Here is a 13,716-nt window from a genome sequence, read left to right on the forward strand (position 1 = left end):
AGAGCTACTGATCTTATACATACTACACTGAGTAACACATCCTTCTGTGAGAGATTACCTCATAAACACTAACACATCCAGGCCCCTTTCAAAATGTAAACAATCTGCTTTTTGAGGCACTGCTGAAGGAAGCAAAACAGGGAGTAGTTGTGTATCATGTTGACATTCACATAAAATCATCAGTATGGCCATCATGCAGCAGAGAACATAAAATTCATACAGCCCCAAGAGAAAGGAGAAGAAAAAAAAGATGATGAAGTAATCAAGGGTAGGCATTTAGAAAGCTCGAGTTCATGCACAGATGGAGATACCTCTCTTTAGACATGAGGCAGGTAACTTTTCAGATGTAGGAAATGCAACTCTTTCTGAGACTATCTGAATTATTAGGCCAATATGATAACACAGTTCTCATAACTTCTCACTTTCTTCTACATGATGTTAGGTGGTTTCTGGAGTGTGTATTATCAAGTATCTGTACAATCTGTGTCACTTCAGCATGTTTTTGTTCAGCTGAAGATGTGGCTAGGCAACTAGATGGGGACAGTAAAGCAAGTGTAGAAGCCATTTTAAGTACTAAATCATCGGTCCTGTTTGCATTTACATATTTTGAAACTTAAAGGTAGAAAGACTCATCTAAAGTTATGCACACATGTTGACAGGACTTTATTATAGATTATAGAGCAAACTCCACCATCATCTCTATCTGAGCACCAGTGTGAGAAGAGAGTAATATTTGTCTTTTTAAAATTAATCATAAGATTCTACTCTCTTGTTCACTCTTATTGCATCCCTGGTCAAAGTAAGTTTGCACACTGGAATTGCATTTCAATAGCTTCAGAAAAAAAGAGACAATGTGATGCACAGAAAAATAATCTCTCACCTTCTAGATCTTCCTTTTCAAAATGTGTTTTCAGAATGGAGCGAGTTCCACCTCTATCCACAACAGCCTCTTCATCATTCCTCTGCAAAAGAAGAACAGGTAAGCTGCTTCTCATTTGGAAAATTTGTAAGACTGTATAGTATTATGAAACAAAAATGCTTTTAGTATTTATTTATTTTTCCTACTCAGGAACAAAAAAGCTTTTAAGAATTTAATTTTCTTATTAAAATCTATTTTTTATACCTCACTTTTTACTGAAGTAAGATTATAGCTAACTGACATGTGAAGAAATGTTAAAAACTGCAAAGATGATGAATAAACATTGATTACTGGGAACTAAGAAAAACATGAGCCAATAGGACAATGAAAGAGATGAGGGAAGAAATGTCTGGTAGAGGTAGCTTTATTCTTGTACTCTTGAAGAAAGGGATTGCACACGTATTTTTGTCTTCTGACCAGGATCTTGAGCTACAAACAGAATTTCCAAATTATTAACATGAACACTGCCTATACTTTGGCAAAGCTAGAGAATGATACTCATTGACAATATGGTACAAAAGAATACTTTAATACCATGAAAACAACTGGCTTTGCTTACTGGTGAATTGCAAAGGTTTTCACGTTGCTTACTGGTAAATTCTTTTCTTTACGAACAGCAATTGTAATTACAATTAAGGCAGAGAGCATAAACTAATAGTAGAAAAGAGAGAAGCTGTTCTTCCTTAAGAACATATATTTCTTGTTTTATACTGTAGCCATACATGCATTTTAACTATTCTCTACTACACTGTAAATGTGCCATGTGATGAATTAGTGTATCATGCTTAGGCTAAAAAAGCTACAGAAATTAGGTATTGTGGTCACTTCTGACATGAAGGGGGGAGGGGAGGAAATCATGTTTCCCTAAGTAGAGAAATCTTTCAGGATTTCAGCAACAGGGCTAAAACAAATACAGGCTTTACTACGAGTTTGACATCAGCAATTGTAAAAATACAGTTGCTAAATACAGCCTATATTTCACAACATGATTTAGTGTGGTTTCCAGTAAGTGATGATGAAGAAAAAAAGATGAATTATACAAAAGCATGAAATAATGCATCATGAATACATATTTACTTGTCATTAGTGAAAGGGTTTTAGTAAGCGGTATTAGAACTAGAACTGCTTGATTCCAGTATATAAAATTTGTATTTTAATGGAAGTCTGAAGCAAGGGAGTTTGAATATCAATGTTATATGCTAAATATCTATATCTATATATAGAATGAAACAGAATATAACAAGAAATTAACTACATAAGCATCTCTCCTTAAAGAGCAGATGCCCCAGGCAAAAAGATTCACATCTAGAGCTGGATGTCATGCATTCCGGATATAAGTTTTTGTTTCAGGCCCCTCTCTTTTTTAAAAATAGCTATCATGCTGTATCTATGTTATATAGAAAAATCCTAGGAATGTGTCAGCTCCAAGCATCTGGGCTGTTAAAGAAAAGAAAGAGAGACTTAGAGTGTTAAAGTATCTTTACTAGAGCTTTCCCACAGATAATAGTACGTAACTACAATCTGGCAATGAGAAGAGGCCTTCTATTGAAACTGGTTTGTCTTTTAATAATTTAGAACAACCTAATAATCTATTAAGGTGTACCAGGGCAGTATAATTTCACACAAACCATTTGATCATCTTAGGAAAAAATGAATCCATTATTTTAAGCAGTTTAGACACAACTGGGCATTTGTCATGTTGGCATGATGCCATGCCCCCGGGTGAAAGGTTAGGCAGGATGCCAAAGTCCGTATTTGTATTGCAGCCATATCAGAAATAGTGCTATTCTAGTATAAGACAGCCACCAGTATTTTACCGATACTGAAAAGGCCTTATGGAAACAATGTTAGGAGAAATTTACAATAGGGAACACATTAAATTGCTGGACAGTTTAAAGCCTTTACAGATCATCTAAGTAAATGAAATACAAATTAATTCATTAATATTTATCAAAATATGCTCATACACTTTGACTTCTCCTTTCCCATGTGTTCAATTTTCAGCTTCTGGCAACCTTTTGCTTCCCTGCCTCCTCTTCCTGTAATGTCACAGCAAATCTCAGTCTCGCCTCATTCTCAGAAGTGGGTTTATTCCATTAATATTACAGGGAAAAACAGCTTAATTGGGAGTATTGTGTTGTTGCCAATTCACTTGTCAAACTCTGAGCAAAGACCAATTAAACAGGCCTTGCACTGTACACTCTCACTTCCCAGGGAGCAGTACAAAAGCCACCTTGCATCTACCAGTACAAGAGTCACACTGCATTTAGTCTAGAAGTAATTTCTGTGATTCCTGTATTATCTCCTCGGAGGAGGGGAGAAGGGAGGGAAGGGCTCACTATTCGTTTTGTGCAATTAGGTCTTAATCTTATTTGGAGGTAAACACTATTGCCATACAAGTAAAAATAGTGGCAGATCCACTCAGCTTTCCCATGACAACTAGAGACTAGAATCTTAATTCAGTTGATAATGATCTGCTTTTTACTAGCTTTTCAGAAAAACTATGAAATTATTATTTCTAAGTGTTGCAATAAATTAAAGTTTCAAACTGAAAGCATCAGCAAGACTAACTATAGTCATGGAAGACAGAATTCATGCTCTGGATGATTTTTAATGTACCAAGCAGTCACCAACCTCCACACTAACAAAGCCATGAATCCACTGCAGTTTTGCCCATTAGTTTCAGCAGAATCAGAATGAAGCATGAAAACTGAATGCTTTTCACAACCATGCCATTTTTATGTCAGAACTCTAACACTTCTTCCTTTCACCCCATTTGAAGATGATGAAGGTCAGAAATATTACATAGTGCACAAATCTGCTAGGACTGGCGTATTCAAACCATACTGACATATTGCAGGAGTCTGCAAAAAAATGCGTGGACACACTGACCAGGTACGAGTCCTTGGAACTGTCCATTATTGCAATGAGTTGCTTGCTGAGTCCAGTGAACACTGTGGTCTACTGCTTAAAGCATGGGAGAGGGATCCAGGAAGTCCCCGAGCGCTAATCCTGGATCTGCCACTGACTTGCTGTGTGGCCTTGGGAAAGTCACTTAATCTCTGTGCCTCAGCTTCCCCATCTGTAAAATAGGGATAATAATACTTACTTATCTACCTTCCTGACCGGGCTGCTCTATGCTATAATATATTCACATAGCATTTCAGAACTGTAAAGCACCACAGAAGTGCTAAGTCATTCAATTTAGGAAAGTTTACCCATGTGAAGAGACGATGATAGGAAACAACAGACTGATCAAAATCAACATTTAGGCATAAAGCGTTTTGGGTTTTTTCATTAAACCAATGTATAGCAATACCTTTTAATACTTCTACAGTGCACAGCTTTGACAACTTAACTGGACAAAGCTTTCATAAAAATAAATATACTGGGCTTGCATTCTGTTAGCCTAATTCAAAAGCAATCCTGCAGCAGAATTGTATTTATGTGAAGCTGTAATCGGAGCACAATAAACATGGCTTATATTTATAAACAACCTAACATTTCTCTCTCTTTTTAATTGTATTTGTTAATATTTTATGGTTTTATATAGTTATCACGCAATGGTTTATCTAAAATGTACATACAAAGCTATTTCCCTATAGCAATAAAATATCAGCAAACAGACAGTAAAAGAAATAATGTATCTGGGATAAAAAAAGTAAGTAAAAGCTGAGGCTTTCACGTGGAAACCACAAACTCCTTGGAGACCAGGGCTCAGCAACTCTACTCAGTCCATGATTTCACCTCTCAGATCTTCCAAATGAATGCTGAAATGACCTTCACCACATAGCAGCATCTGCTGCGCATATTTCACAGAAAAATCTAACTTAATGAGAGTCTTACAGACACAGTTGTTACTATATTGTACTAGTAATTTAAACACAGTGGTGAGTATAGAAAAGCAGATAGTAGAGTCATCCTCTGCATCCTTTACAGTGCCACCACACACTATAACATGGAAACATGTATTTGAACAAAATTAAAAGGCAATAAACAACCTTTAAAGACATTTGGCTTCCACTTCTTCAGTCATGAAGGATGAAGGTCATCATGGCTGCTAGGACCACTGATTTTCAACCTTAGATCAACAACCTGCTTATCAGAGTACAAAGTGAGGCTGCAGCTGTTGCCAGGAATTTTAAGTGTATTGGTCAGAAGGAATAGAAAGGACCATGGTTTAGAAACCGAAAACAAATGTCTAAAGTGCCCTTTCCACACATGTATTGATAAATCTCACTACCCAGGATATTCCAAAGCTAGATAAATGACCTCCTGGAAAGCTTCCCAAAGCTTCATCTTTAGCTATAATACAGCCCTAACTGTGATTCATATTGTGTTGCAAAGAGGCTGATCCTTAAACCTGTCACCTCCCAGAACTGTGCACTGCCCTTCTACACCTCAGACCACTTTAATTAATGGAGAAACTACACATTTAGAAAAGCAGAGAAGCCTCATTGTATGACAGATGTTTTTAGGCATTTTTAGTTATAGCTTTTACAAACTGTCAGTGCTTTCATCACGTGGTAGATGACTGAATGGAAAGGGAAAATACCTCCTTTCAAAGGTGGATCCATACTAAAGCATATGACACACATTTTTAAATACATATGTGCTAATTTAGACACACTTGTAGAAGTTTCAGTATATTTCTGGATGATGGAATTCGGACATATTCCTCACATTTTAAATGACAAGAAGGTAGACTAAAGCCTAGGTGACAATACACACAATTTTTATTATATGTTTTTTATATATATTTATTATATGTATTTACTAAAAAAGGAAAACCAATGCATGATCTTAAAAGACACTATTGCATATATCATAAAAGCTACCTGAATATTGCACAAATTTTTACTGATGATCAATCTGTGCTGATCAGTACCATACATGGAAAAAAAATAGTACAACAATAAATACACATTAGGAAACAGGAAATTATTAGAACAATAGAAAGTTATTAAATAGTTGCAATAAACATGTCTCGCTGACCTTCCCTTGGTAGGTACTCTGCTCCACTGGTATGGTATTTGGTGCCAATATATTTTGAACACTGGATAACACTAAAATTTTAATTTTACATGGAAAACCAGAAATTACTTCTTTTCTTAATACTTCTTTCTACCTAATTTTCTTCATACCTGGCTACTTTTATTTTCTGTCTCTGATATTTGGTCAGTGTTTTCAATAAACTGGATGATTGATTTCCTTTGAAATACAACACAAAAATCAGCTCCAGAGAGTATTCCAGAGAATATTACAGAAAAATTTTCAGCATTTTTAAACCTTCGGGTAAAATCCTTTTCCTTTTTAATTACACTCTTAATACACCCACCGCACAAGTGAAAACATAACCAAAAAGAATCCTTTTTGGTATACTTCTACACAGCAGAGCAGAAGCCATTTTGATCTTTTCTGCAGTAGAAATTATGCATGACACACCTGATGACTCATAAGAAAAATAATCATGGTATTAATTACTTCTCCATATAAGCCACTTACTGATGATCAGACAACCTACATAATTCTCCAATGCCATCTGGAACTCAGGAACGCCTGTCAGCATAAAATATTAAATACTGCATTCCTACGAACAATAGAAAGCTATAATATAAAATTATTCTAGTTATTTTATATTATCAATAGTCACAAATTAAAAAATGGAACTCTAATATATGATAAAATATATAATCTGAAATCAAGTTAGTGGTGTAAACCTTGTGTATTCACCTTTCAAATGGTCTGTAAAGAAATTCTAAACACTTACCCAGACATCACATACATACCACGATTGCCTTCCCAGTCTGAAGATATTCCAGCACTACTGTTTTGTGTTGTATTTATTTCACAGACCCATGACACAATATTTCTACGTTTAAGATCCTTTTGTCAAGTTCAGCTTGACATTTCAGAAAAATGGCATTATTAAAGATATAGAAAAGTGAGTTATTTGAACTCGGGATCTGCCACGAGCATATTGGAATTAGCTTGTAAAGACAATTAACCTAAATGGCTAAAAAGCTGTTATATGTAGACGGATGCCTCCCTGTTGTAGGATGCAAATCACTGGTGACTGCCACGTTCAGCCTTGTCCTTTAAACTGTCCTTGAACAGACACAGCCACACAAAACTGGTTCAGTGCGCAATATGTATGCCCACAATTTAGATGCTACAATTCTTTTCTCTTTCTGAAGACAAGCACAGGGTAGGGGGGAAGTAACACCCAAACTTTTTGAATATAATTGTGTTTAATTACTTATGTTACATATAATCATATTTAGCAATCTTTCGAGGTATGAAGTACAGTGAATTTTATCTTTCTGATTAAATATAATTGCTTTTCCATTCCACTAGCTACACTATTATCATCCTTTTCCCCTCTATCCATCTATCAAGGAAGACCCATCAAAACACCTAATTCAATAAGGTCTGGGTTTGCGGCAGCTTTCTGCAGTAATCACTACTAGTTAACATAAAGCACATACTCCTTTTGGTCAGCCCTACTCTGCATAGCTCAGGCTATGCAACAAAGTAGAAAGCAATTAGTTTTCATTCCAGATTTGCATCTTCCCCAGGGCTGCATATCATATGCATAAAAGCATCTTTCTCTGCCTCTTTTTCCCTTTTCTCTTACATAGCAAAAACCAAGATACCGTTTAGCATGGCTCAGTAAAGAAATACCATCTTCTGCAATGCTGCTAAAAATTGCACTAATCAGCACTGGCTCCAAAGAACTAATTTGCTACTGACCTGAGACTAAGCACACATTTAATGTAATAACGCAATTCCTGTAACATGTAAACATAGATAATCATTGCAGACATTAAATCTAAGCACATACTACTGTTATAAATTTAATGATATGAAGCACAAGCAGAAAATGCATACACAAATAACACAAAGAAGTTCTACAGACAAGTAAATGCTCACAAATACATGCAATTCCTGTGTTTATCTACTTTGAATCATCCTGTGCTGGTTATTTACCCTTATACGCAATACAGTCAATAAGAACTGATGCATAAATGAATGTATAATCACTGAAATATTTCCGTATCATTTGATAAGGAATCTTCTTTCTTAGAAAGCCATTTTAGGTATATATTTCTACATTTGCAAGGCAAATACATTATGTTATCTATTCTTCATACACACCTGTTGTACTAATAACTGCAGCAACAAAAGGAGGGGAGGGGATGACACACAATGTTCCCACTAAAGCTTGATAAACCTGTTGGAGCATTGGATATTATAAAGAAATAATGAACTCTTAAATTCTTTCTGGATTCCACTACCTGTTTGAAGCACCTGCATTTAATTGCAGCTGTACTTGTCATGTTTTGTATGACTCAGAGTAAAGTTATCAGGAATGCCCAAATGATGTGAGCGCCTTACAAAACCTGAAGGCGGCACCTAGGTTATGGTGTTCCTTTGAACATTTTCAGTCATGTTAAGATTCCTGTAACTTCTCCCCTTCCTTCCTACCGTATCACATCTGCCAGTTTTGTAAACTAATCTTTATTCAGTTGCTAGTCTCAGCCAGACCTCTGAATAAACAAAAGACAGTGTTCCTTGCTGCTAGTTAAGCTGGGTCACATCTGTATGACTGAGATATTATTCCCTTTGCTTTATATTTTTCTTTACTACACTGTCAAATACTTACAAATTATGGAGGCAAGAACAGCACAGATCTCAAGCTGAGGCATGGTTATTTTTTATCTCTGTGATTATTATTCAAATGTCTTATATCATCCTAGTGCAGTCCCATCAGCTGAAATTCTCTTTTCTCATTCATAACAATGCCTATGTCAGCTACTACGGAGAAGTCCAGCAGCATGAAGATGGATGCAAGGACTTTATCCAAAGCCCAAACGAGATTTACTTTTACCACGCCTGGGCTCCCTCTTGGCACAATGCCAGCTGAGGATAGATCCAAGATAACAGCATTATTTAGGCGTAGATAAACATGCTGAGTTTAGCCCACTATGCAATAGGATATTAGATGCTGGGCAGTAAATGGAAAAACGTAAATTATGTTAACGGCTAGTTTCTTACTCAGCATTAAGATACACTGGGTTCTAAGTTGGATACATTTCCCATCTCATAGGATCTGCCTTCAGCCTCAGAAAAGTTGACGTGTTTTGAGACTTCTTTACCTAGAACTAGGGTCAGAGAAAAGAATCACAGAAGGCACTCTTCTTGCAGCAGCTACTCATGTGGAAGCAGCAAGTGCAATGAAGAAAAGAGGTCACGACCAACTTATCAGAACCTGTCTTAGCAGCTAGAACGCGGGAGAGAGGACTTTTTGTCTTCCTTTACAGCCACAAAAATTATGCAGTCTGGAGTCTGCATCTGTTACATACAAATGTACGCCAACTATAGTTCAACACATCACCTTTTTTTGAGATCACAAGCCAGAATGATCAATAATAAATTAACTCCTCTCAGTAACACCAATATAATGTTCAGTGATTCTTCTGTTTCTCAGACCTACCCACAGTTTTCAGTTGACAAACACTCTTGACAAGCACAATCCAAGCATTAATTCTATAAAACTTTTGGTACCTAACTGAAGTTGCCTTAACTAGAGATGACATCACCATCCACTTTTCTAATAATCAATGCAAAGTGATGGGTGCTTCCACAGGTTACGCAAGATCTTAGGTAGACTGACTGTCACTGAAGATGGGCTGAAAAATGCTGAGACTTAGAAGAGTCCTATTAAGACTATCTGGAGCGACAGGGTAGTAAACTAGATGGACTATCAGTTTGATCAAGTGTGATAATCCCCACGTAGCCAAACTCATTACTAACCTTCCAAATAAGTTTGCCAACACTCATGATATTGCTGCTCTACTAGCAGCAAAACCAAATCTAACTGAAGTCTTGAAAAATATGGCCCTTTTATCATCCCTTGTCATAAAAAAACCCAAAACAAACAAAAAAACCAACTCAGAATACCATACAATTTTCTGTTGCATGCCCAAAGATTAAATTAGATTCCTGTAGTCTTTCAGACTTGTCTTCTATATGATCTACTATCCTCCAGAAAAGAAAAGATAATTGTGTTTGATTAAGTTAGGTTTTTTAAATTGAAACTTGTACATAACTTCCTTGAAGACAACTGACAAGTCTCTCTTGGCCAAAAGGTATAAATTCAAATGTGGGGGTTAGTCTGAAGAATTCCCAAATCATCTATATCATCATGGAGTAACTTCAGCAGAAAATCCAGAACAAATAACCTAGTACTTCCCATCTCCAAAGATTTAGGTTGATCTATGTGCTTTTGTTGCCATGAATGATTTTGTTACCAAGGCAACTGTTATTGATGTGATTGGGAAAAAAACCACCCAAAAAAACCCCCAGATTCGTATCACCCAGAAATATTCTGCGGCATACAAACGAACTGTTACCTTAACAGAAATGGAAAGACCTTTTGCACTGCCTATATAGTCTCAGTGTAAGACAAGAAAAACTCTCCATCTCATAATCAGACAGTGACATTCTGATTATCTTTGCTCTCACTATTCATCTCTCTCAGGGCATCAAGAAGCCATGGTGACTGGGGAGGGCAATGCCAGAGAAAACAGTCAGAAGCCACTTTATTCACAAAGATAAAAAATAATAATGTCCTCCAAGCCACTGCTGATATGATCTGCTATCTGAAAGTTCAGATACTCTAATTAATTCACATAGGAATTATGAAAAGCAGTAAACAGTGCAGAAGCAGTGGGGAGAAAAGTAAAAGGCAGACAAGAAGTGAGATGATGAAATTGATAATGTGTTCCAAGAAGTAACAGGTCAAATAAACAGATTTGAGATACCAATTTTGAAGTTACTTGTGCATCACACTTCTGCCCAGGAAATGACATACTGCACTGTAAAGAGAATTTTTATATCAAAGACTCACCGAAAATATATTGGGAAATTGATCGTGACAATGGACTAGATAATGAGGTACCTGTACAGTTTAAAAGTCTAGACTGCACAAGTTCACAAGATACACATTCAGGAATTTGAACCGCACTGCCAAAGAATCAAAGCTACATATGAATTATAAATAGTACTTCAAGTGGCCTTCCTAACTCTCATAGATCTAAGAATTAGACTTGTACACATTGCATGTCTGCTGTAATCTGGAAGCTTTAAACATCATCACTTCCATGACCTTGTTGTTCTAGACCAGTTAAGATATTTGACAATAAAAACAAGCAAGAAGAAAGTTAGAAACAACTGATATGGCTTTAACAGTGTGCTTTATATAGAAATTACAGAACATAACTTTTAGAAAGGAAAAAGGACAAGTATTACTACACAGTAGAAAGTAAATGTGAACATGGCATTACCAGTTTATACATGTTTTGTCAGTGCTTCTGTATTAAAGGATTTTATTGTTAGAAAAGAGCATTACTTTCATCGTCTATTTTCACATAATGCTACTCAACTGACAGACCCATATGCAGCTGTAGATAGAGAACAGCAAGGGAAGATACAATGATCTCCATCAGAGCTTTGAAGGATATTAGCTAACCTCTAACTACTGTCTTCCTTAGGAACTTGGGAGTCTTTCTGGTGGTGATAGATACAGTCTTTTAAATAGAAAGGCTGTCAGGACTGCGTTCCTGTTTTGGTAATGGCAAGGAAACTTTCCCCAAGCAATTTTTTTTTTTTCAGTCCGTCTCACAGGCATAGTATTTACCTGTTCATTTATGTATTTACTAGATAACTAGTATCCCATAAAATTTCACCTTTCAAACTCTATCTCTCTGATCTAAGTGTCCCCAGTATTTAGTATTTTGAGAAAATGGCAGAAATTACTAGATATTAAGTGTTATTGGCACAACACAAGTAATGAGATTTCTGAATTACATATTACTACTTGTATTTCATTATACCACTCTAAAGTGAAAACAGTTAAAAGCGCAATGATGAAAAATAATATCCAGCAGATGCTTTTCACGGCCTTCCTTGCCAAGACACCACCATCTCCTTCTATTAAGGAATTTTTATTCAGTATTTATTTATTATGTCCTTTTATTTAAAGAATTTATTAAAGGATTTCTTTGTGATGAACACAAAAAAGAAAATTCTAGTCATATAAACATTATACCACAAGTTACTTGGATCAGTCCTTCATTTATTACAAGTTTATATCAGACTTAGTAGAATAGGCTCTTCCTCTTATGGCAGGATCTCAATATAGGTACTAAAATAATAATACCTTCTGATCTGTATTTGGCCTTACAAGCATCCTTCCTTGTACCTGCAAATTCTGCCTACTTTTTCTTTAACTAGCACTGTTATTAAACATGCCATGTGTGGAGAATCAAAAATAGTGTCTGTGGGCTCTGTTGACATACATACTGAAAATATATGCATGATGTGATAGTCAATAATTCAAATAAATTACTTTATTTATAACTATTTCAATGGTCCTATAATTTAAAAGAAACATTATAGCTCGTAGGTATACAAACAAGAAATAGCCTTAAGTTAAGAATTCTTGGCAACCTAAGTATAACAAGATGCACACAACTGACACACCTGCCCAGCCATTAACAGGCTATACTTAACTTTATAGAAGGAGTTTTGAGAAGGAGTGTCAACAAAGATCAGGCACATTAAGAGCAAGTACACTGACTGTAAAATGAATAGCATTTGGAAACCAAAACCAATACTACCAGTAGAGAAAACACAAAATTCAACTTTGTCGTAAAATCTCTCCCTTGGAAGAAAAAGGGGAAGGCAAATTGTAATGCTTTTCAAAGTAAGAAGTTTGTATTTAAGAAGATGAGTAAATAGACTAAAAACCAAGTGATGTAGACAGAATGGTAAGTGAAGATGATGTTAACACCAGTAATTAAGTAAAGCAAAGCTATAAGTATTAGCATCAGACAGGCAGATGAGATCATAACAATCACAGTGTTGAGGCAAGCAAGCCTTCAATCTGATTTATGGCTACATGGACAAATAGGAACTGACAGACCTTGGAACTGCATAGTGCAAGAAGAGCACATGCGGAAAGTAAAGAAAACTCAGTAATTTTTCCGAACATGAGTATATTCAGATGACCACCAAAGACCAAGAAAATTTTCTGAGAGAAGTACAGCTTAACTGGATTGGAGGAAGACCACTAAAAAATAAAGTAGGGATGCCTTCATAAAGAAGCCATGCTTACGGCTACATTAGCTGAAGTAAGGTGTGGAGGAGGATGCAAAGGCTGAGGATGGATTCCTGAGAGATCTAAACACACACCTACATACAGAAAGAGGAGGAGGGGCAGAGAAGACCCACCCAATAAGAAACTGAGTCTGAAAAGAAAGAGAATCAGCAAGGACAAAATGACAAATGTCTAAGAACAACAAAATCTAGTGAAGACTACAACATAGCATTGCAGAGAGATGACAGATGGAGTGGAGGAGAATAAAGGACTAGCCTGGAAATCCTCCAGGAAGAAGTGGAACGTTAGTGAGATAAATTTCAGTGCAAAAGACAGAAAACGGAAGTAAGCAGTTCTAGAAAGGCATTAGAAGACAAGTAATTAAGACAACTGTACAAAGCACAGTAAGGGTATGGTGAGATGAGGGAGGTCTCGGGGTAGGATGTTAATGTGGTGAACAGAAACTTCTGAAATTGAGAGTTGTTTTGTGTTGGGATTTTTTAACATGAGACTCAGATTTCTTGTGTACAGGAAGCAATTCAAGAAGAGAAACAAAAATGAAGAAGAAAAAAAGAACAGCAGAAGGTCAGAAGGTGGATAGGGATAAGGATGGGTTCATCAGAACAGGTTCAAA

The 13,716-nt window shown here is 36.2% G+C and overlaps 1 protein-coding gene across 9 annotated transcripts in view; it reads right to left on the minus strand.

The window, feature by feature from the left end:
- SLC4A10 (solute carrier family 4 member 10) overlaps nt 1-13,716 on the minus strand; it is a 190,591-nt gene that overhangs the window by 93,030 nt on the left and 83,845 nt on the right. For 5 of the 9 annotated variants that reach the window (XM_030488864.1, XM_030488858.1, XM_030488855.1 and 2 more), the window contains exon 2: nt 881-962. In XM_030488864.1, the coding sequence (XP_030344724.1) occupies nt 881-962 (82 nt within the window). Of the gene's footprint in view, nt 1-880; nt 963-3,811; nt 4,002-13,716 lie in introns of all 9 variants that reach the window. The other 4 variants (XM_030488859.1, XM_030488861.1, XM_030488862.1 and 1 more) reach the window with 1 other exon arrangement.

This window comes from Strigops habroptila, chromosome 5 (genome assembly GCF_004027225.2).
Source record: "Strigops habroptila isolate Jane chromosome 5, bStrHab1.2.pri, whole genome shotgun sequence".
Taxonomy (NCBI): domain Eukaryota; kingdom Metazoa; phylum Chordata; class Aves; order Psittaciformes; family Psittacidae; genus Strigops; species Strigops habroptila.